This window comes from Harpegnathos saltator, unplaced genomic scaffold (genome assembly GCF_003227715.2).
Source record: "Harpegnathos saltator strain DR-91 unplaced genomic scaffold, Hsal_v8.6 scaffold556, whole genome shotgun sequence".
Lineage (NCBI taxonomy): Eukaryota > Metazoa > Arthropoda > Insecta > Hymenoptera > Formicidae > Harpegnathos > Harpegnathos saltator.
The window spans coordinates 119563-144751 of NW_020230378.1; the positions used below are offsets into that span (position 1 = coordinate 119563).

Below are 25189 nucleotides of genomic sequence, written 5' to 3' on the forward strand. Positions count from 1 at the left end.
GATGTAGATTGAATTATCCGTGAACGTCATCTTAAATAATTTCGTAAAGATAAGACTTTTTCAATCAACTTAAGGTGCCGGTGAAAATAATATATATATCAGGTGTAGTAAAAAGAAATCCATTATTTTTCCAATAAATGGCTTTAATTATCTGTATCTCGCGTTGTATAAGTCCGATCGGGTTCCACTAGATGGCGTTAGAAAGATGAGATTTCGTACTAAAAAAACTTTTGTGATAGTTTTGTGATTAGTTGACTCAGTTCTGTTTGAGCGCGCGTCAAAGATGGACACTAGCAAAGAGAAAATACGCTATATTTTACAGTTTTTCTTCGATAAAGGTGAAAACGCAAGCCAGGCGGCTGAAAATGTGAATAGTGTTTATGGTCCTGATACTGTAACAGCCAATCACGCGCAATTTTGGTTTCGTCGATTCCGTTCCGGTAATTTCGATGTCAAAGATGCACCACGCACTGGAAGGCCAATTGTCGAAAATATCGAAAAAATCATGGACATTGTCGAGTCCGACCGTCATGTAAGCACTGTTTCGATTGCCCAAGAGCTAAAGATTGCACAAAAAACCGTTTGGAACCATTTGAATAAGGCTGGATACAAAAAGAAGCTCGATGTATGGGTGCCACACGAGTTAACGAAAAAAAACCTCATGGACCGAATTTCCATCTGCGAATCGCTGCTGAATCGCAACAAAATCGACCCATTTCTGAAGCGGTTGGTCACTGGTGATGAAAAGTGGATCACTTACGACAACGTCAAGCGAAAACGGTCGTGGTCAAATCGCGGTGAGCCGGCGGAAACGGTGGCCAAGCCAGGATTGACGGCCAGGAAGGTTTTGCTATGTATTTGGTGGGATTGGCAGGGAATTATCTACTATGAGCTGCTCCCCTACGGCAAAACTCTTAACTCGGAACTGTACTGTCAACAATTGGACCGTCTGAAGGAAGCAATCGCCCAGAAGCGGCCAGCTTTGGCCAATAGGAGAGGAATTGTTCCATCAGGACAACGCCAGGCCACACACATCGATAGTGACTCGTCAGAAGCTCCGGGAGCTTGGTTGGGAGGTTCTTATGCATCCACCTTATAGTCCGGACCTGGCACCAAGTGATTACCATCTGTTCCTGTCCATGGCGAACAATTTTGCTGGTGAAAAATTCGCTTCAAGAGAAGCTTGTGAAAATCGACTGTCTCAATTTTTTGCCAATAGGGACGAGGGCTTCTATGAGAGAGGCATAATGAAATTACCTTCAAAATGGCAATAAGTTATCGAACAAAACGGCGCATATTTGCTAAATCAGATCATTCTAACTATGGTAATTAAAGCCTTCAATTTCATGCAAAAATAATGGATTTCTTTTTACTACACCTGATATATATATATATATATATTGGGAGTACAAATTAGTTCGGTCCGTTATTTTGTGTTAAAAGATGTATTTATTTCAAAACAAAATGAATGAACAGATCAATTAAAGTATTTTCCATCGCTGGCTACTACTTTCTCCCATTTCTCAGGCAATTTTCGAATTCCATCTCGAAAAAATGACTCGTCTTTTGAGGCGATCCAAGTTTGGAGCCAATTTTCAATACCTGCGAAAGAAGTGAACCGGTGACCTGCCAAATCGTGGTGCATCCTTCGGAACAACCATCGGAACAGTAATCAGAAGGAACAATGTCCGGAGAATACGGCGGGTGCGGTAAAACATCCCATTTGAGCATTTCCAAATATTCTTTTACGACTTTTGCGACATGAGGCCGAGCGTTGTCATGAAGAACACCTTTCAACGTCTCTCAGTTTCAGTTCATAAGGCACCCAATTTCCTTGTTTTTGAATAATTCCCATGTCTCTCAATCGTACGGAAATGGCTTGTTGAGTCACTCCCAATGATTCTGCAAGCTCCTCTTGCGTTTGACTCTGATCTTCTTCGAGTAATGCCTCTAATTCTTTGTCCTCAAATTTTTTTGGCTGTCCAGAGCGAGGCTTGTCTTCGACGCTGAAATCTCCATCCTTGAAACATCGAAACCATTCCCTACACGATTTATCAGTTGGAGCAGCGTCACCATAAACTTCAACAAGCATTCGATGGGCTTCAGCTGCATTTTTCTTCCAATTAAAGCAGAAAATTAAAACCTCCCGCAAATGCTGCTTGGTTAACACAAAATTCGACATTTTCAACACTTCAACACTTCAAAAAGCAAGGTTTTTGTATGAAACTCAAAGCGATATAAACTGAATATTATTGGCAGATGTCTAACCTCTCTGAAACCACCAAAATCGGTAGTCACTATGAACCATTCATAACAGACGGAGCCATCTTTTGAAAACGGACCGAACTAATTTGTACACCCAATATATTATTGCGCGTGTCCGTCTCGCGCGTACCGGGTCCACGAAATGAACTAACACAGGATTAAAGGAAAAGAGGAACTCTGCTTTACTTTCAATATGTACAGACTCTCGAAAATCCTCTCGTCTCAACAATATCAAGAAGAAACGTCTAAGTCACGTCTACTCGCGGCGACGGCTCGTGAGAGACTCAGCTGCTGTTGTTTTTCAACAAATTCCCGTAGTCCAGACAAACATCCTTCAACTGTCGAAATCAATATGCCTAAGGCTCGCGGACAATGAACGCTGCCACGCTCCTTGTGGCTCGTACACAACATATATATATATATATATATGTGTGTGCGTGTGTGTGTGTGTGTGCATATTTATGTTATATCTCATCTATATATAGATAAAATATTTATATACATAAAAATAAGTTAGTGTCAGTACTTTGTCTCTGGGTCATCAGTTCATCTATTTTCTCTATCATCTATTTTCTCTAGATAAAAGTAAACTAGTTCAGGAGCGATATATTTTTATATTTTGCGATAGAACATTCACGAGCCAAACAAATCACTCCGATTCCCTCGGTGCAGCATATTCGTGAGAGAAAGATATTTCTATGCTATGAAGACAAATATTAGTTTAAACACAACACGAATCAAGTTAAACAAATTCAATTTCAGGATTGGATGAGTTCAAAGGTTTTGATGGATTTTTCCAAGATGTGACTGACCCAGTTTTATGACAGTTTTTACAAATACATGTACAGGATGTCCAATTTTAATCTATCACCCCTCGTAACTTTGCAGGGAGCGATTGTAGAAGAAAATATTTCGGACAAAAGTTGTGTGGTTTCAAGGGGGGCATAAAATAACTATATCAGTTTGTTTACAGATGGCGTCACTTTCGAAATATTCACTAATCATTACTTTTTTTAAATGGAAACCAATTTTTTATTATGTCATCTTTTTCTACCAATTGATTTTAACAACTTTTATCTGAAATATTTTCCTCTACGATCGCTTCCTGCGAACTTACGAGGGGTAATAGATTAAAATTGGACACTCTGTATAGACGCTTATACATAATATATTGTTGGACAATAGAAAACAATGGCGATTACTTAGTAAGACGAATAAATCATTTTTAATAAAATTACTTAGTCTACATTTTTCTACCACAAAGTTCATTAAAATAGTTGCATCCGTCCAATTTATGATAGACTAATCATCCCGCTCTTTTTGGCCAAATTTTTAATCGTATTTCTTTAGACTGATATTCCAAACTCTCTTTTTTTCGATAAAAGTAGATTTAGAATACCGGAACGTTAATCTTTTATTTATTCAAAACAAAATTTGGTTGGATGAGATATTCGTAAAATTAATCAAACACATTATTAGTTGTATTTATCATAAAATTTGTTTAATTTTCCACTGCAAGTAAGATCATTTATATCATATAGTTAGGTAACTACTTTCAGTAGTTGAAAAAATAGTTATAAGAAAGTTATTCATGCAACTATATTTCAGTTTTGTTAATCTTTTACGATTAACTAAATCAGTTGGGCAACATCAAATTATCAGCAGTTGTCTTCTCTTTCGAGTAATATGTGGGGTAAAAATTTTTTTAAAATGCTAATTTATATAATAAATATGCAAATGTTTAATATACAAATCTCAAACTTCTATGTATGTAGATTATGTTTGATTTGATTTTCATTCAACTTGATTGTAGTTTACAAAGTTTGCGGCTCGGTTTTTTTTTATTATTGTATACAATAATAAAAAATATATAATATATCCCTACTGACTGTTTCAAAGTTCAGCTAGAGACCGAATAATCAGAGATAAATAACATAAGAGGTAAATAACAAATGCAACTCCGTTAGCTCGTATTATTGGCTCGTTATTGGTCATACATGGTTGTTATATGCCATTAATTACGTTCTACACATGTGAAGTGATAAAACGCGGCAATATCATAGAGTCGACAGGGTCGACGTGGCAGTCGACATGTTATTATAATATATCGTGTATTAAAGATTCGTCGTGTACATCGAAATGCGCAAACAAATGATCGTGATTAACATTCTTGCTTTACGAATTTGCTATTTATCTTCGGATTTACGAAGTCGCTTGTTCTTTCATTCGCCGTTTGAAATGCCATTCGAGAATGACATCAAGTGCGAATAATAATTCTTAACCAGCTAGTGTAATACAAATCCGACGTAAGCGTGAAGACGGCGGTGTCCGAATTCCGAAAATAACGATGCGACAGGAAATGGCGTAACTGGGTCGCAAGTTCATTGGTGCTAATTATTGTTAATGGAGAAATCTCACGCGCAGAGGCGCCATGTCTTCGTGTGTTTGCATATTATATCGCAACGAATGATCAACTCGCCGTGATTGGTGATCCAAATTCGTCAACGCGAGAAGTATAAAGAAAAGAGTGATCGACGTGATTATTTCAGCTGAAGCGATATTCAATCGTCAGTTTTAGGACATCGTATTGATATACATATACACACGGAGAAAATTTTTTAGTAAATATTATGCTACGGAATTTTGTAACCGAGAAATATATCGATGTTCTTATTTTTCTGTATAAGCTATTAAATATTATTTTCCTTATATGCTATTAAAAATTTCATTATATTTCTTGGTAAGGTAAACTCGACCAACAATTTTTCTGTATTATTAGAAAACACAGCAAAATAAAAAAAAGAAATTATGTAGAAAACGTTATAATATTTTTGCGTAAAAAATTTCTTAGGATCTAATTGGAATGTAGTCTGATTTTCTTGTCTGATTTTCCTGTTATGCAGATTCAAGTAAAAAATGTATTAGGAGGTTGAATTAACTCTGGTCTTATTTTGTCCATTTTTTATCTTTATTTTAAAGAAATGATTAAATTTATATCAATCAAAATATATTTAGTCATTAGCTGTAACCTTTTTCTCATCTTTCTGGCAACAAAGCGATTCCACGACGATAGAACGTTCTGTCTTTTGAAGCGATCCAATCAGACACGCATTTTTGCACATCTTTGTAATTATTGAAGTGTGTATCTGTCAAAGCGTGTTATATCAATCGGAACAGACGGTAATCAAATGGTGTTAGGTCTCGAGGGTACGGAATGGATGCGGAAGGATCTCTCATTCGAGCTTTAACAATGTTTGTTTAACGAATGAAGCAACATGTGGATGAGCATTATCGTGTAAAAGAATTACTTTATGTATATTGCTGGCTGTCGCTGGACTTTTTTGCATCAATTTATCACTCAATTTGTTCAGTTATCGCCGGTATCGCTCCCCCGTTACTGTTTCATTCGGTTTTAGAAGCTCATAATACACCACACCCTCCATATTCCGCCAAATACAGAGTATTGCTCTGTGATCGTGAATGTTCCGTTTTAGTGCCAATGTTGATGGTTGTTCTGGATCAACCCATAATTTTTTTCGTTTTGAGTTATAACTCCACTTTTCATCTTCAGTTACAATTCGTCACGAAAAACTTTTTTTCTGTCTGGCAAGCAAAGACATGGCGATGTTCAAACGATTTGTAATGGCATTTTCACTCAGTTCATGTGGAATCCATTTGCCTTCCTTTTGAATTTTTCCCATGGCGTGTAGGCGTTTAAAAATTGTTGATTTATCGACGTTGAGTTGTTCAGCCAATTATTTTTCCGTTTGAGCGGTATTTTTATTCAATAATGCTTGCAATTCAGAATTTTCGAATTTGTTTGATTGACCAATACTTTCTTTGTCACTCAAATCGAAATCACCATTTTTATATTGTTAAAACCAAAATTTACAATTGGATTATAATAGAACTTGATCACCATAAGTTGTAGTAAGCATTTCATGAGCTTCAGTTGCCGATTTTTTCAAATCAAACAAAAAATGTAATAAATGTTGAAAGTACAATTTTGTACAATTCATTTTAGACACGTAAACAATGAAACTATCATTAACAGTAGCGCGCAAACTGTTATATGTCATAGAGAAATGTCAAATCTTTCAGTGTTGCCAGATTTCAACATTCGTACTAACCATTAACTTGTTACTAAAGCCATCTATTGCTAGGGACCGGAACTAATTCAGTCTCCTGATTCGTTTCAAGTACGCTAAGCATTTTCTAAGTGTAGATTTTCTTCTAAAAATGTTTTTCACTCTGTTGCATACAATAGTCGTAAAAATGTAAAAATGAGATCTGCTGCTATAATAAAAACACACTGACATTACCAGCTGAGAAGGGGCGAATTCCCCATTAGTATTTCTTCGATTGTAGACAGATTGTAGTTAGATTGTAAACCCATGTTTTTGAGAGGATTAATTTTGGGAATTCCAATCGGAATCGATAGGAAAATCTAGGAAAATTCGAAATTCCTATGCAGGTCTGTCAACACGTTAAGCGCGGCGTTAAGCAGGGAAACCCTGACAGTGAACTTTTCGTTTGAGCGGCGTCGGTCCCTGAGACCGGCAGTATCAAGGTTAAAAATAATTCACTCGATGAATCGCTATCTTCTTCTCCTCTCAACATTTTCGGTATTATGGGCAATACATTTTTTTGAAAATAATGATTGAAAATTACTTTGTAAAACACAACGAACTAAAATTCTCTCTGCTCAAAGAGCCTTTACACTTCCGTGGGCTTTTTCTAACTGATTTTGGTTTTTTGGAGGTCCCTTTCTTACCGTTCTCCATCTGATTATCTTTTGTTTATACTTTGTATACTTCTGTATTGGCGGCGCCATTACCATAGCCCAAACGGAAAGTGAAGTAAAATCCCGCGAGTCACCGCGATATGTATGTATCTTTTATTTATACTATGTAACCCAACACTCGTCGAGTGGTCGCCGCTCGCGCCGGCACGCCGCCTGAACGGAAAGCTCAGCAAAATCGGTTCCGCGCTTAACGTGTTAAATACTTGGTTTATAATGCGTGAAAATGAGACGGAGATAACGACTGACACACAATCAGGTTGTCCGAAGAGAAAAACGGCAATTTTCTTTACGACATTTTAAGCGATGCAATTTCTCTGCGTTCTCCACTTTATATCCCGTCGATGGTTTTAATTATCGCCTTCGTGATAAGTTATTAAAGTTTCTCAATGCGAAAAAGAGGACAAAAGAAAAAGTGAATAACGTATTGAGGAATACGAATGATTACTTAAATTAGATCAGCGTTAAATTATTAGTTCCAGGAAATCGTACTGATGGGTATTCGGTTTGCAATTCGAGAAAATGGCGAAAATAACGACCGACGATCGGGCTGTTCAAAGTGAAAACGATTTTTTTATGACATTTTTAACTGATCCGGTTTCTTCGCTTTTGCAGCGTCATAATTCGTCGGCGGTTTGGTCGGTCGCGCGTTACACATGACCGAATGAAACGCAAACAATTTCATGTAAAAAAACATGTCCGTATCGGGTGGAACAGTGTTTACGCATTTTATATCGACAAAAATATGGTATTTTCAAGAAAAGGAGTGTAGTTCGAAAACTTACGCAATGGAGCGCTCAGATGAAAAAAAAAGAAAAACATGTCGCGTATTGCCGATAATAATGGCGCAACGCAGCGAGACTACACTAGACGATCAATCGAACGAAAACGTGGTCGCGCGTGGACGAGATCGCCTGCCGGCTGAGATTTCACCGTGGAACGTAACTGCGCGTTGCGTTTTATCGCGCTGGAAATTACGACCTCCGAGGACGCTGATTTTTAATACCACTGAGCTTCAAGTCTAAAGTTTAAAGCGTCAAAGCCTTTGCCGACCGCCATCGAATATAATGTCGGCATAAAATTCGATAATTCTGCCGGGTGAAGCAAGTAGTCCAGAAGAACTGAATCTGGCCCTTGTGTTTACCGTACCATGGCGAGAGTTACACGAGCGACCTCCTGGTACCGTATCGGATTATACTCGTTGTTCTGAAAGTAGTAAAAGCAATGTAGGACCTCGGTAGGTGGTCCAAAGGCGGAGGAGAGGTCGGCTTTTCGCTCCAGTAATCGCGAATCGTTTGTTGTACAAGTTGATACCTTAAGGAGTTCGATATTCTTTCCTCGATAATCTTCTGCGCTCGATATTCTTACTTTGAATGTGTGTTAATTTTCTTTGAGCGTAGGCGTACGTCCGCGTTTGCCTGACGCTATAAGCACAATCCTCATTAAGTACCTAGCTGTTAATGACGGAAATATTCGCGGAAAGCAAAATGTTGATGACGGAAATATTCGCGTACTCTAAAAAGAAATTCTTATAACGGAGCAATTGGAACAAGACGCTATTTTTACATATTAAAGGTATGCAAAAGTTTCCATCGTTCTTAATGCAATGTTTTTTTATTACTATTATATAAATGACATAGTGCAAGTACGTATCTTTAATCAAAATGTTTTCCAGTATTATCTACTACTTTCAGACAAAAGATGGGTACCACGGTAAAGGAAGTTTTACTCTTAGAATGAATGAAGTTATCGATAAATTGTTGCACTTTCTCAACATTGCGAAGTCGTGTACCAAAAAGACAAAATGCTGCATAAAACTAAAGAAGTGAAAATCCGGTGAGACAACATCTGGAGAATATGCCGAGTCTAGTAGAACTTCCCATTGCAATTCCCTTAAAGTTTCCCGAGTCGTCAATGCAACATGGGGCCTAGCATTGTCGTGCAGAAGAATCACTTTGTTTTGCTTTGTCACCAAATATGGCCCTTTCTCGATCAATTGCTCATTCAACTGCCTCAATTGTCGGCTGTATAATTCCGCGGTGATAGTCTGAGATTATTTTAGCAGCTCATAATACCGCACTCTTTGCATATCCCACCAGATACACAGGAGGACCTTATGACCATGGATATTTCGTTTTGGCTGTGACGTAGAGAGTTCTTCGGGATTTACCCACAATTTTTGCGATTGGGATTATCATAATAAATACGTTTCTCGTCTCTGGTCGCCATTCGATACAAAAAGGACTTGTGTTTGTATCTATTGCGAGCAGCGAAAGGCAAGTGACTCGGCTGATAATAGCGTTCTCGGAACGCTATTCATGGGGAGCCCATTTTTTCTCTTCAGAATTTCATGCTCCATTTCATACAAGCGTCGAGTTACAGTGCTTTGATTAACATGTAACTTTTTCGCAAATTCTATACTTGATTGAGACGAATCTTTCAATAACGTTTCCAAGTCATCCGAACTCATCTCTCGAGATCGTCTAGCACGCTCCTTGTCTTTCAAGTCAAGATCGCTACTTTTAAAGAGTCGAAACCACTCACGACATGAACTTTCAGCTATCGTTCTCTCACCATAAGTTTCGCAAATGATTCTGGTTACTTTGGCAGCTATTTTGCGTTGAAGAAATAAAAAAAGCATACAATAACGAATATGCGTTTTTCGACTTCTATCTTCATAGGAATTAAAAATGTTTATGTCAATAAATATGACTTATTACGCATCAGTTTCTATGCAGATTGATCAATATTTACATAATCTAACAAAAATGCATCGTAACTTTCACATATAATTCACAATGCCATTTATATGTGGACGATGGAAACTTTTGTATACTCCTAATATATAAAGGTATTGAATTTAATTTTCCGAGATAATCTAACGAAATCCAAAATGGCGGCAATATGGCAGATTGAGAATTCAAAAAATCGTTTGGTTCAATTTTTACTTTGGATTTAAATTTAACGATCCTAAAGAAATATAGGTCTCTGTTGTAAATATTCTTTTTTTGAAACACGCAAATATTTTCGTTACCAGCAGTTTGAGTCACTTTTCTTTCCGCGAATATTTCCGTCATTAACAGTTAAGGAGTTAATATCAATTCGAGTTAATTGCGGCTCATTTTCGACATTCCCCACCACTCTACGAAATTACACTGCAAGAAGAGATCAGTCGAGAAAACTGAAATCGAATTAACCCTTTGAGGCATAGTGGTATACTTACCACCTATTTATTCTCACATTTTCATGAAATATTTCATATTTGAGGAATTCTTGTCGGGTTTCTTGCGTTTTTTAGCTTCTTATATAATATGGGAACATATATAAAAGGTTGAAAAGTGTTTTGCATAAGTTGTCCATTTATTATAAATAAAAAACACACAAAGTGTGAAAAATATACATTTTTACAAAGAAAATAATTCTCCACGAACTATGAATGAATTTTTGGCTCAAAATCAAGATTTGGGGGTTTTTTGCGGGTCGCTGATTACGAATCTAAGGTCCAAATTCCAAAATTAATTTTCCAAGATGGCGGATCATAGAATTTTTATTAAATTAGCTAAAATTGTACTCTGATTAGTTTTTGAACTCGCTGATTACGAATCTGAGATCCAAATTCTAGAATTTATTTTCCAAGATGGCGGATCATAAAATTTTTATATGATTAGCTGAAATTGTACTTTGGTTAGCTTTCAAGGTCGCTGATTAGGAATCCGAGGTTCAAAACTCATTGTTCAAGATTGCAGGTTTAAGTTGGCGGATCATGGAATTCTAATATATTTACCTGACATTGTCTTCCGGTTAGTTAATTTTTCACATTTGTGGCCGCCCTCTTGAATCCGCCATCTTGAATTTTGAAAATCCGATAACGGATTTGTAGAGACTCCAGAAACCCTACAATATCCATTATCACCGAAATTATCGCGATTTTTCATTTTTGCGTCCGCCATATTGGATCCGCCATCTTGTATTTCGAAAATCTGATAATGGATTCGTCATCAGCGACTCCAAAAACTGCACAATACCCATTGTCACCGAAATTATCGCGATTTTTCATTTTTGCGTCCGCTATCTTGGATCCGCCATCTTGAATTTCGAAAATTTGATAACGGATTCGTCATTAGCAACCCCAGAAACCTCTGTATATAAATTTTCATGTGATTCAGATTTTCTGAAAAATATGTGCCTCAAAGGGTTAAACGAGCTCGATTTCGGGGTTATATACGCCGAACTATATAATGCTCTAATCTTTTAGCAGAATTTTTGTGTTTACTGCAAATCTGAGTGTGTTATTTTAATACACATATAAGCTGAAGCTTCCTTTACACGTTTCTTGTCATCCTAAATCACGTCATTTAACACGTTTAAACGTGTTAGATGATGTTTAAATGCATTAAATGACGTGGTTTAAGGCGACAAAAAACGTGTAAAGAAAGCTTCAGCTTATATGTGTCAAAATAACACACTCAGATTTGCAATGTTCCCTTGATCTCTTGCTTGCGCAAAATAAGCTCAAAATTTTGTTTAACGAACAGATCGAAAGCTGATCTGATTAAGTTCCCACTATCCGTTTAGACGACGACAGACAGAATCCTGTGAATTCCCCGTGAATGTTTTTTCGTAATACGAATGATGTAGTGCGACAGATAGTGTGAATATTTGAATAAAGTGTTAAAGAATGTTTTGACGTCGTCACGTAGATTGATAGATCACGTAGGTTGAGAATCCAAACTTATTGATTATATTTATCATCTGATTTATTTGATCTTTCAATCGGAAGTATAATTAATGCTGAGTCTCACTATCTGTCTAGAGATAGTGAGAGTCTATCAATCCTTTATCAAAATATTCTTCAATTGGAATTATGGAGATTTGAAAGAACATCTACATGCCATGTAACGATTATGTTTCAGATTTATTAACCTTTTATCGTTGGTTAAATTTTTTATAGACTGCGGGAAGGCTGCGACAATTTTCATCTCGATGAAATTTAGAACACATCTGGTGGAAAAATGTGTTTGCTTAGAATTATTGAACAAACAAATTCTTTTATCAGATATGGATGCGTAATAAAATTTACCGAAAATAACGTTGCTTAACTTATCCGTTGTTGATATTATATCTCAAGTTTCCGCGTTGATTATTCGTCAGCCTGATTTTTATTTAATTTGACTCAATCGAGTGAAAGTTTGTGCAACAATATTTACATAATTCTGACATTCAGCTTTTTTATCAGATTTCTTCCCATTGTAGGAACAGTTATGAAATGGCAGTGAGATATCGGTGTCAACTTTTGATCAACGTCTATGGGAACAGCGGGAAGATCAAAAAGTATCATATCTCGGAGATTCAGCGTTCGATAACCATTTTTTCAAAGCATTAAATTGCGCGTAGAATTGCGTTGTATTAAGAAATTAAATTAGTTCTGTTCTCTAGTAATGGATGGCTTTAGTAACAAGTTAATGGTTAGTACGAATGTTGAAATCTGGCAACACTGAAAGATTTTATATTTCTCTATGACATATGAGTTTGCGTGCTATTGTTACTGATAGTTTCATTGTTTATACGGGACCATGGATGCGTAAATGTATCGTACAAAATTACATTTTTGACATTCATTACTTTTTTTGTTTGGTTTGAAAAAATCGGCAACTGAAGCTCATGAAATGCTTGTTACAACTTAGGGTGATCAAGCTCCATCATGTTCTAGTTGCAAATTTTGGTTTCAACGATTCAAAAGTGGTGATTTCGATTTGATTGACAAAGAACGTATTGGTCAACCAACAAAATTTGAAGATTCTGAATCGCAAGCATTATTAAATAAAAACACCGCTCAAACGGAAAAACAATTGGCTGAATAATTCAACATCGATAAATGAATAATTTCTAAACATCTACACGCCATGGGAAAAATTCAAAAGGAAGACAAATAGATTCTACATGAATTGAGTGAAAGTGCCATTGCAAATCGTTATGTCGTTAAATATCGCCATGTTTTTGTTTTCCAGACAGAAGAAAGTTTTTTCTAGCGAATTGTAACTGGAGATGAAAATTGGATTTATAATCTAAAGCAAGAAGAATCATCGGTTGATCCAAGACAACCATCAATATCGACACTAAAACGCCGATGTGAAGTTGCCACCTTATTTTTTTAGCACCGCAAGTTTTAACGATAGTTCTATTGGCACCCACAATAGTTTTACAGTTCCTGATAGGTTATATCAATAGTTCCGCCGAATTAGTTAACAAAATGGCAGATTGAAAATATAAGCTGCTAACTTCCCGTAGCACCGCAACTTCCAAAAAAAGCCATTTCAAGCACGAAATCTTATTGCTCTAGAATAGTTCTACAGTTCCTGATATGTTTTAGCAATAGTTCTGGCTTCTAACCATTTTTAAATACTTTTTGAAACTTAGCACCAGCACCTCACCATAAGAGTAAAGTATCAGTTTGCTGGCAGTTTCAGCCGACTTCTGGGTTTCTTTTAGTAGTTCTACAATAGTTCCAACGCTTTAGGTGGGTTTCGTCGCGGGTGTCGGCGTTTACCTATTTTTAAATAATTTTTTAAATTTAGCGGTAGTACCGCATCACAAGAGTAAAGTATCAGTTTGCTGGCAGACTGAACTACTAAATGAAATTAAGAAGTAGGCTGGAACTGTCATCAAACTGATACTTTATTCTTGTGCGGTGCGGTGCTGGCGCTAAGTTTCAAAAATTATTTAAAAGTAGTTAAAGGCCGCGACGAAACCCACCTAAAGCGTTGGAACTATTGTAGAACTACTCAAAGAAACCCAGAAGTCGGCTGGAGCTGCCAGCAAACTAATACTTTACTCTTGTGGTGTGGTGCTGTCGCTATTTCAAAAATCATTTAAAAATGGTTAGAAGCCAGGACTATTGCTAAAACATATCAGGAACTATAAAAATATTCTAGAGCTATAAGATTTCGTGCTTGAAATGATTTTTTTTTTGGAAGTTGCGGTGCTACGGGAAGTTAGCAGCTTATAATTTCAATCTGCCATTTTGTTAACTAATTCGGCGGAACTATTGATATAACCTATCAGGAACCGTAGAACTATTGCGGGTGCCAATAGAACTATCGTTAAAACTTGCGGTGCTAAAAAAATAAGGTGCCAACTTCATACCGGCCACTAAAACGGGACATTCACAGTCACAAATAGAGTTTCCAATCCCGGGATCCCGGGATTCTGGATCCCGGGATTCCGGCCAAATTTTTGGTCCCGAAAATACTCGGGATCCAACATCACAAATCTCGGGATTTCGAAATTTCAAAATTTAATGCTTAGTGTCTATATATGTACTTACGTTTTACAAAAATTTTACTTTAATAATTATTACTTATTACTGCTGTTTTAGAGCATTTGCTAGAGAAGTGTGTATTTATATTTTAAATTTAATTCCATGTATTATTTTTATTTGTTTTAAATATCAAGGGAGTTTTTTATTTTAAATTTTGCGGATAAACTGGCGCAACACAGACTTGAATCCGGGATCCTCGATCAGATATTTTTTAACAATTTATGTTTTATTATTTTTAAAGTCGCTTTTTCAAATGTGAAAAAGAAGAAATAATTATTTTTATTTTTATTATAAAAACTTTAATTTTTAATTGTAACGGTTTTTATGCAATCATTAATGTAAGTTGCTTTCATTTTTACTGAAATTTTATTTTTTGTTTGTCATAATGTTCATAAAAGTTTGTGAACGTTCTATAAATAAAATAATTCTATTATTTGTAAATATTCCTTGTTACTTTCTTTACATATATATAATCCCGGGACTAGTCCCGGAATCCCGGGATGGAATCTAAAAGATCCCGAAATCCCGGGATCCTAAATTGTATCCAGGATTGGAAACTCTAGTCACAAAGCAATGCTCCGTATTTGGTGGGGTATGGAAGGTATGGTATATTATGTATCTAAAACCGAATGGAACGGGGGAGCGATATCAGTAACAAATGAACAAATTGAATGATGGATTGATGTAAAAAGGTCCAGCGACAGCCAGCAATAGACGCAAAGTGATTCTTTTGCACGATAATGCTCGTCCACATGTTGCTTCAATCGTTAAATAAACATTGTTAGAGCTCGAATGGGAAATCCTCCCGCATCCAGCATACTCTCCAAACTTAACGGCATCTGATTACTATTCGATGCAACACGCTTTGGCAGATACACACTTCAATCATTACGAGAATGTGTAAAAATGGGTGTCTAATTGTATTGCTTTGAAAGACAGATCGTTCTATTGTCGTGGGATCGCTATGTTGTCAGAAAAGTGGGAGAAAGTTACAGCTAACGGCGGAAAATATTTTGATCGATGTAAATTTAACCATTTCTTTAATATAAACGTGATATATAAAAGTGGACAGAATAAGATCAGAATTAACTCAACTTTTTAATATCTCTCGAACTCTCGAAGCAGAGTCAACGCGAAGTTCGCGGGAGAAATTTCGAGCGGCATCTTGTCGCGCTGAAGACTTCGAGGAACGCTATTGCTGGATACTCGCGACAGCCATTTAACGGTTATGTCATGATAAGTTTATGTCTGACACATATTGCGGGACCGACGCGGAAGCGCTAAGCGCAGAAATCGTGACGGGACATCTGACGTGTTAAAATAGACACCCTAGAAACTGATGCCTCAGCAGTACCACCTACCGTGGCATAATACTCGAGGTTGCGATGTATATCGCACAGCACGTGTGTATATTTAGGTCTCCTGTCATCGGCTTCAGCCGATCTATGAACCTCGAGATTTCCATTCGGCGGCGGCGACGGCTTTACGCTCGATCGGAATTATCAAGGCTAGAATAACAATGGCGAGCTTGCAAAAATAGATTCGTCGTGCGCTCCAATAATGACGCTATTAAACGCTTGACTTTTTATCAGCTACGGCAAACGGGTGGTTTCCATTCCGCAATCTCGAATAAATAACTGTTGGATGCAAATACTGGGAAAGAGTAAACGTTTGGACTGAAAAATGCAGTCAACACAGTAAAAATTTGGCGATGTTGTAACATGGTTGTTGGAGCAATTTGAAAATATTTTCTTTTATTTTTGCAACATTCCCAAAGTATCGAAATTTCCAAGATGCAAGCGATCGAAAATGCAATGATTTAAATTTCGGAAGACTAACTGAATAACAAAATTATCTTCCAAATCAATTTCAAGTGAATTTTAATAAGTGAATTTTAACTGAATTCGAAATTTAACTTAATTCGAGGTTTAGGGAAATAATTATTTTTTGTAGAATTTTAATTTAAAGTTCTTGGCTGGGATATATTACGTTGAAAATTTAAAAGTTACAATAAATAATGATTATTCTCGATATTTCTTAAAGGAAAAATTGTCTCCAGATTAATCAGAGAATTTTTTGACAAATTTGTCCTTTTTATTCATTATTCATTTCTTTATTTACTTACCTGCTTATTAATTATTTATTATTAACAAAACTTTTTTAAATTCCGCTATATTTTTTTGGGCGAACGCATGTTAATTCTTTATTTTTAACTGAATCTTTGATTTATTTTACACAAACAAGAGATTAAGAGAGCACGAAAATTTTGCTGAGAGAATGAGAGTTTTTTAGTTAAATTTTTAATTTACTTTACGTAAATATGCGAGAAATTAAAACAACACAACGATTTTATTGAAAGAATTCCAACAGTTAACTCGCCATGTATGAAATTCAGTTCAACTTGAATTGTTCTGATTGCTTTTCCTCTTGGTTGTATAAATGTGTGCAACGTCTCTCTTTATTATCCTTTATTCTCTTTTTGATTAAACTTCGGCGGTGCTTTCAGTCGTTCATGACTCGTGACACGTTACATCCGTATCTCGGCATTATCTACCGTCCGATGTGAAAATCTTCGGAAAACACGCGAATGATAGATCGTGCAATACGCACATGGGCCGCTCGCATGTTGAAACATGAATTTTTGGAGTTAGCGAAACGTATCATTGTCCGCGACTCGATTATCCGTTTCTGATAGAACCCGCTTGTCACGAACGATATTTCAATGGAATGATATTGACTACGCCACGGTGCATTCGGAGCCACCCAAGCTTGTGATATCCGATATTGTCCGCAGAATGAGAACCTTGCTCGCAGTCTTGCTGTGATCTGATACAGTCCGGCGTATCCGCAAAAAATCCGGTCTCGTTTTTCCGTCGTTGCGTGCAGAACTCTCGGATATTGTACGAGCCGAGTAGCGAGAAAGATGCTTGTAATAGAGGAAGAAAAGATGTCGATAGTAATATCCGAGAATTATCATGGGAGAAACCTCCGTTAACACACACGGAACAAAATCGACTCGCTAGAAAGCAGCGAAGAAAAATTGCTACCGTTAATTCTTCTCTTGTTATATAGGATATCCTATTTTTAATGAGCCAGACAAAAATCTCGAAAAATATGAAACGTGCTAAGAAATGTTTCAGACAAAAGTTGTATGGTTTTAACGGGAACATAAAACAACTGTATCCTTTTGTTTACAGATGGCGCCACTTTCGAGATATTCACTGATCGATACTTTTCTTAAGTGGAAACCCCAATTTTTTATTATATCATCTTTTTCTACCAATTAATTTGAACAACTTTTGTCCGAAACGTTTTTTCATTTGCCTAACATTTTTTGAGATATTTATTTTTTCTATTCTATTTGGTCTCAAGAATATATTGTTATAACAGTGCCCTAACTTTTGTTAACTTATCGATTTATGGAAATTTAAAAATCATCAAATTAACAAAAGTCAGGCCTATTGTAATGATATATTCTTGATGATGAAATAGAATAAAAAAGTTTAGTACCACTTTTTTCCGATAAATAGTTAGCGAGAGAGATATCATAAGAGATATCGTAAGTTAAATATTGAAAAAGGCATCAGGTTTTCCTCAAATATCTAAAAAAATATCAGACAAATAAAAAAATGTTTTAGATAAAAATTGTTAAAATTAATTAGTTGAAAAAGACGATATAATAAAAAATTGGGGTTTCCATGTAAGAAAAGTAACGGCAGTGAATATCTCGAAAGTAGCGCCATCTATAAACAAAGTGACATAGTTGTTTTATATCCCCTTTGAAATCATACAACTTCATCTGAAATGTTTCTTAGTATTTTTCATATTTTTCGAGATTTTTGCCTGACTCGTTTAAAATGGGATATTCTGTAGGATTGTGATTTGTCTCCGTCATTATTTTCTCGTCCGATCGATTTCGCCCATCGACCCGGTTGTGACTCGTATGCGGAATATGCGATAATTATCTACAATAGCATCTCGTGCATAGTGAAAGTGTGGACCCACAGTGAAAGTGCATCTTCATGATAGAAGAGACGTATCTAAAAATACGCTGCGCCATCTCGTGACGATCGTGTGCGACACGCAACGACGTTACGTCCACCATGAAGAGAGAGAGAGAGATACATCATCTGTCGCGGCTCTTCGTGATGGTGGTATCATAAAATGCCGCAGTACGACGACAGCTTCCTCGACTCGCCGATATTTCGGCGGCGAACACGCAGTTACACATTGCAAAAACAATTTATGCCGAAGTCGAAGTCTTTTCATATCACAGCCACACCTTTGCTGTTGGCCGTAACCAATCATGCCAGGACGCTTTCCGGCTCCTTATCGACTTGCAACTTGAAAGGTAATTCTATCAAAAATTCAGGTTAAGGACGCGAGGCAACCGCCGTCTCATGTCAATGCGTCCACAAGCGAACGAGGATTTACAAAAACGTCGGGAAGTTACGTTTCGCCAGATTTGCCCTCTTTTATTAGCGTACTCGTGTGAAAAACTGTATTACTAGTTTAATATTAACTTTATCTCAAACAACAGATTACATTTTTCGTGTGTCGACGAGTTAGCGTACTCGTGCGGAAAGCTGCTATTGGTTTGATATTAACTTTATCTCACACGACAGTTTGTGTTTTTCGTGTACCGACGAATCATCGTTTCATGCAACTTGTGGTTAACTTGGTTATACAATAACAGCGATGCAGCATTTAGGAGAGACTCCGGAAAAGTAGCCGTGCGTTTTGTTTCTTACTAGAAAACGTCCTTGTTGGAAAAGAATAGTGAAAAATAACAAAATGTTCCTTTTAGAACATGATTATATCTTTGAGTTTTATTAAAATTTGAGCAATATTTCAATTAAATAGGAAAAAAGAAATCTGAATTAAAAACAGAGTGAATTTTCGAGCGCCTCAAAATTCTATATGTTTTCTGTAATTTCCTTTATCGTGAGTGAATAAATTCAAGTGATATGTTATTAATCGGAATGAAATTTTCTCTGCTGCTGTACGATATATTATTTTGGATAACGAAGGTAATCTTTATTAATAAAATTGTATAGAATTGGATATATGGGTGACAGGGGTTGGCAGGCTTATATTTAGAGCTAGCTTTGCGTCTATGGCTGCGTTCCGATATTCACTGCCAGTACTGAAAATACATAGTTTCTGTCACGTACATTATAAATTTTTAGTGCTCGCAGTGAATATCGGAACGCAACCTATGATGATTTTGCTAATGTGCTGCTTAACGATACCGAACGAGAAGCTGGATCCTATAATATCCTAACCTAAATTAGGTTATGTTTTCATAGAAATGACCGAGTGTACATCAAAGCTGTAAAATGCTCGTGAGTAATGTTGTGCTTAGGTGCATTTTAAACTTACAAGGGGAGGACGCATCAACCGGGAAACAGTTTGGAACGAAACTTACGGAGTTAATAGTACTTGACTAATAACTCATGATAATAGCATACGACGCAATACCTCTTCGTTTTCGAGAAAAAAAGGTCTAAAGAAAAGAGCCAACAAGTGTACGAGTTAGTAAGAAGGATATTCAACGAAGCGGTGTAGCGCAGCAGTGAAGGTAACGGACTACCGAGCTGACGGCTGAGGTTCGATCCCTGCTGTATGGTTTTTTTTATTCTGTAAGCATAAAAATTAAACAGAAAATATTACTAAGTAATAAAACTGCGTTTCTTAAATATATTAGTGTTTGTTAAATATATTATTAATGATTTAAATTGCAAAAAAACCGTAAATCTTATCTATAAAATATATAGTGTACGAGAAAATTTTTATATAATAATTGCAATGGAAATAGGAATAAAAATATTGTTATGAAATATATAGGAATGCTAACCCTTTGCGGTCGATGCCGCCACAGTGGCGGTATTCGCAAGTCGTCATAGAAGTCGGTACCGTCAGGCTGGCATTCATGATCGCCTGGCGTGCGGCACGGCAAACGAGGCTAGCGATAATGAAAGAAAACTATCCTCCCGATGCTAGATTAAAATGTTTAGATCAACTTACAGATATCCATGTTTATCGATCTCTTCGAAATTGGCCGATCGCAAAGGGTTAAACTAGTATGAGATAATTTTTCGTAATCTTATATCGTATATATAAAATATTTTTTTCTGTTACAACTCTCTATGCTGTGTTGAAGTTGTGTTGTGTCTTTATCTCTTCTGGCAATCCCCCTCCAAAACTTCCTTTGTGTCATTCTAAACGATTCTAAACGATAAGAATGACGAAATGATTCGAGCATCGGAACAGTCGTCAATAGAGCAAGCAGTGTGCGTTTACTAGTGATACAGAGTAGTTCGGTGATCATATTTAAATTACATATATCATAACAATGTCAGAGAATCCTTCAACAAGCAAAATAGTTGATGTAGAATCGCTAGAAGAAAGATCTTTTGAAAATGAAGATTTTAAAGATGAATTCACTAATGCTCTCGTATATGCGAATTCTATTTACGAGAGTAATGAATTATTATCGAAAAATCCTCCAGCGAAAATATAATATATTTTTACTCCTATTTCCATTGCAATTATTATATAAAAATTTTCTCATACACTATATATTTATTATAATATATTTAAGAAACGCAGTGTTATTACTTAGTAATATTTTCTGTTTCATTTTTATGCTTACAGAATAAAAAAAGAACCATACAGCAAGGATCGAACCTCAGCCGTCAGCTCGGTATAGTCCGTTACTTTCGCTGCTGCGCTACGCCGCTTCGTTGAATAACCTTCTTACTAACTCGTACACTTTGTTGGCTCTTTTCTTTAGACCTTTTTTTCTCGAAAACGAAGAGGTATTGCGTCGTATGCTATTATCATGAGTTATTAGTAGTCAAGTACTATTAACTCCGTAAGTTTCGTTCCAAACTGTTTCCCGGTTGATGCGTCCTCCCCTTGTTAGATAGATAAAAATAAGATAAAACATGTAAATTCCTTTTAGTACTCTGTTCTGATTATAGCTGAATCTGAATGCAATCTCAGTTATGCTGTTTGATATATGCAATACTAACGCAACGTCTACGACGTAAAATTAAATATTTCAATATTTTACACATTTGCAGTGCAATATACACTAAATTATTTGTGAATATCATTTTAAATAATCTTTTAAAGATAGATGTTTAAAAATTTGAAATGCAAATTAATATAATATTAGGTGAACGCGAAAGTTTTGACGACTTCCGTGATAGAAATTGAAAACTAAGCCATTTTCTTAAAAACAATTTATTTATTCTGCCTAGTTATAGGCAGAATAACAAAACAATAATAACTATTGTTTTAGATTATGTTTGACGCAAAATACACCTACAGGGTGATCCAACAAGAGGGGCAGGATTTTAATTTGGTGCCGTTTTCGTCATGTGCACTGCAGTGTCGCAATTCTTCAGTGTCGTCTACTGTATTCTAGAAGTTAGGAAATATCGAAATGGACCGTTATATGCAGTGCAGTGCGTACATATCGTACAATGTTTTTAAATCAGCTTTCGATAACCCAAACAAAACTTTGCGATTTTTGTGAAAGAAAACATTCCCCATCTAACAGTACAATTCGCAAATTAATTAAGAAATTTGAAAACGAGGGTTTAATTTGTGTAATAAACCTGTGCTTATATGACGCCGTAATGCTCGTTCGATAGGAAACATTGTGGTTCCGAAAATGAGGCTGGAAAAGTTGTCACTGTCAATGTTGAACGATATCGCGACATAATCTCCAACTCCTTATGGCTAAAACTAAGTGACTTTGACGTGAGTGGCATGTGGTTTCAACAGGATGGCATGACATATCATACAGCTCGTGAAACCATGCAGTTATTGCATGAGAAATTTCCTTGCGTTATTTCGCAGAATGATGACATCACTGGCTCTCAAGATCTTGCGACTTGATGTCTCTGGATTATTCTCTTTTGTGTTAGTTGAAGGAGAGAGTTTACGCCGATCTTGAAACTACGGAATGCTTAAAGGAAAATATTCGACGAGAAATTGATGAAATTCAACCTTTTATGTTGCAAAAAATTGTTGAAAACTTTACTAACGAGTAGTAATTTGTAATAAAAAAGTAGAGGCGGTCATTTATACGATGTTGTTTTTCATACGTAATTCCCATTCCTAACGAACACATTGGTATAATAAAAATGATAATTTACAGATAATTTCGTTGTTTCATTTACAAAACAAATCTTGTACTTCTAGTTCTGGATCATCCTGTACATATCTTGTAAATACTAAACTTGGATCAATTATATCTTGAAGAAATCCATTAAAATTTTTTTATACTTTTATCCAATATATATTTATATCATCTAGATAAAGATAAATTGTGGTATCAGAGTTTAATCTGTATAATTATTTACATAATCTTATCTAGATGGAAACAAATATCGTACATTGAAATAGCGATACTCATTTTTATCGAACAATATATGCGTGCTTTTATTCGAACAAATATGAAGATACAGATAAAAATAGATACAAAATAAAATCTTGATCTCTTCTCTCTCAAGAGAGACAGATTACCAGCGCGAATTCTGATTGGTTTCTGCCTTTCTGCTTTCTGCTTTTTTCCCAAGTATGAATCCTCTCTTAGAATAGAAAGGTAGGAAGATAATTGCTTCGGCGATTACATGAAAATTCAGTGTAACACACAGATATATTACTCCTTTTTTCGTTTTTTCTAAAAGTGCGCTAAAAGTTTTTTCTAAAAGTATACAGGGTATCTTATAACTAATCTGGCAGAGCTCGTGGAGACATAGAGCGGGTTAAAACAAATATAAAAGTCCCATACCATTTTGTGAGATTCGCAATAATTATCGAGTTATTAATGACAGAAATCTGAGGAATGAGTGCACGTCGAGACGTTATGGGAGGAGCATCTAGCCGCTCAGGCTAAAGAGCACTGCCCAGTCGACAAAGGAACTGTTGCCGGCGCGCGGCGAGAGGAAGGACGACGCGCCAATGTTTATGTCCTTACCTCGCCGCTCCTACATCCTGCCGCACCGCGTCTAAGCTCGCGCCGATATGGCCGCTGAATATTCGCGATTACAATTATGAGATTATTTTATGAGGTACCACAGATAGCTCATATTGAATTGTAAAGTTCAAGATTCAAAAGTTCTTTGATCAAGGAAAACATCGAAAAGGAGGAAGCGATAGAGAGCGATGAGATTTACAGAGATTCTCATCGTTTTCTATCGCAATCTACCGTTTTACTGCATCGGATCCGAAAGAAATGATATCGCGTAAAGATAGAGTACGATGAACACTTTTCATCGTACTCTATTGTACTCTATCGTTAGGAGAATATTTAATTGTTAGAGTATGATAGAATTCGCGTAGAGACTCATCGTGTCTTATCATTTTATTCAAGACTACACGGAAAATATGTTTGGTTGAATGAACCCATTTTCTGACGAAATGAGAGAGAGAAAGAGAGAGAGAGAGAGAGAGAGAACGATTAAGAAATTTTGATTGAAAAAAGCACTTTGCGTATTGGTATATTTCAATTATTGCGGAAATAAATGTGTACGACTTTCAAGATCATTTTTGAGGTAAAAAACAAAAAAAGATTGTCTCCATTATTTTTAAGCGGTTGATTACAACCGGTTGTCTAAAAAATTCCGATACCGAAATTCCGAAGAGTTCGGAAGAAAGTTGTCAATTTGTTTTCGTCTCAGTCAGCCTCTGAAGCTGAATAACGCAATTGAAATCACATTATTTAACGAGATGAGTATCTCGTACGTTCCGAAGGAAAGCCCGCGACTTATTCTATCGCACGGCAATCAGCAATGCTCGAAACTCGGATTTAAGTAATCGCATCCTCACGAGCGTGTTACGACTAACATCCCGCGTTCTCCCGCGCGTCTCGTGTACATTACCGCGAGTGCAATACACGTGAAAGCATCTCGTTGGATAATTACTAGTTCGCGGTGTCAGTCATATTAAGCACCGCTCGTACTCGTCGCGAATACACCACCACCACCACCACCACCACTATCACCATCACTACCACCAGCAACCATTAACACCTCGCCAGTTGCTGCGCGCGTACACGACGTCTCTCTCCCTCGCTGTATACATAACGGATACGCCGCCTAGTGATTTCCCTCTGGGCTGGCGGTGCGAGCAAATTGCTACGTTCTATGTCTCACGTGCGCCACCACTTACGCTGCGAGCACACAAAATGCTTTTGATTTGCAAGTTAATGGACGAAATGATTCGCACCCCGAGGCGGGGGGAGGGGGTGTGCACGTCGGGGTGAGCGCAAATTGCGAGCGATTGGTGCGTAATAGGGGCGGTGGCTTCGCGACAACCTGAAAGAGTGTTGACGCTGTATAGAGACATTAGCATCTAATGACTTTGAGGTGAAGGAAGTTGCGCGTTTATCGATTATCCGGGGACGACGCGCTGTATGTGATAACTCGAGCTTGCCGGGGAGGTGAAGTGACGTGGGGAAATGATGTTTCTTAACCTGGTGTATTTTATCCTGTTTCCGCTAGCAGAGATTAAGGTAGACTCGGGTAAGATGGTCATAGCTTTTAAAAATACAAAAACATTTTTATTTCTATTATTTTTTAATCATCTACTACTGTGATCAAAATGTATGGGAATGGTTTAATAAAACGCAAGATTTTAATTTATTCATCAAAATTTATTTCGTCCCCTTCAAAGTAATTTCCTCCCAGTGCAATACACTTACGCCAACGTTTTTTTCAATCCTTGAAACATGCTTTAGAATCGCTTTCATGAAATCCCTTAAGGGCTCGCAGCGAATTTTCTTTATG

General features: G+C 36.7%; 2 protein-coding genes across 4 annotated transcripts in view; both read left to right on the forward strand.

The window, feature by feature from the left end:
* Positions 1-25189, forward strand: part of C3G (C3G guanyl-nucleotide exchange factor) — a 310905-nt gene that overhangs the window by 27576 nt on the left and 258140 nt on the right. The window contains exon 2 of one of the 2 annotated variants that reach the window (XM_025303549.1): positions 18258-18735. The exons of the other annotated variant lie outside the window; for it this stretch is intronic. Coding sequence (XP_025159334.1) covers positions 18549-18735 — 187 coding nt within the window. The 5' untranslated portion in view covers positions 18258-18548. The remainder of the gene's footprint in view (positions 1-18257; positions 18736-25189) is intronic. 2 annotated transcript variants of the gene reach the window in all.
* On the forward strand, positions 19571-22626 carry LOC109504513 (uncharacterized). 2 transcript variants are annotated; one of them, XM_025303553.1, is made up of 4 exons: positions 19571-19729; positions 21694-21859; positions 22049-22157; positions 22257-22626. In XM_025303553.1, the coding sequence occupies exons 2-4, from the start codon at positions 21771-21773 to the stop codon at positions 22293-22295; spliced, it is 237 nt and encodes a 78-aa protein (XP_025159338.1). In that variant the 5' UTR covers positions 19571-19729; positions 21694-21770; the 3' UTR covers positions 22296-22626. The 2 variants fall into 2 exon arrangements, with proteins under 2 accessions (XP_025159338.1, XP_019700268.1); XM_019844709.2 differs by having other exon boundaries at positions 22049-22626.

Excerpts from the sequence above, each read along its gene's own strand:
- LOC109504513 (XM_019844709.2), top strand. The coding sequence starts at position 21,771 with ATGTGCACTGCAGTGTCGCAATTCTTCAGTGTCGTCTACTGTATTCTA. Across the intron at positions 21,860-22,048 it reads GGACCGTTATATGCAGTGCA|GAAACATTGTGGTTCCGAAA; the intron begins GTGCGTACATAT and ends CTCGTTCGATAG.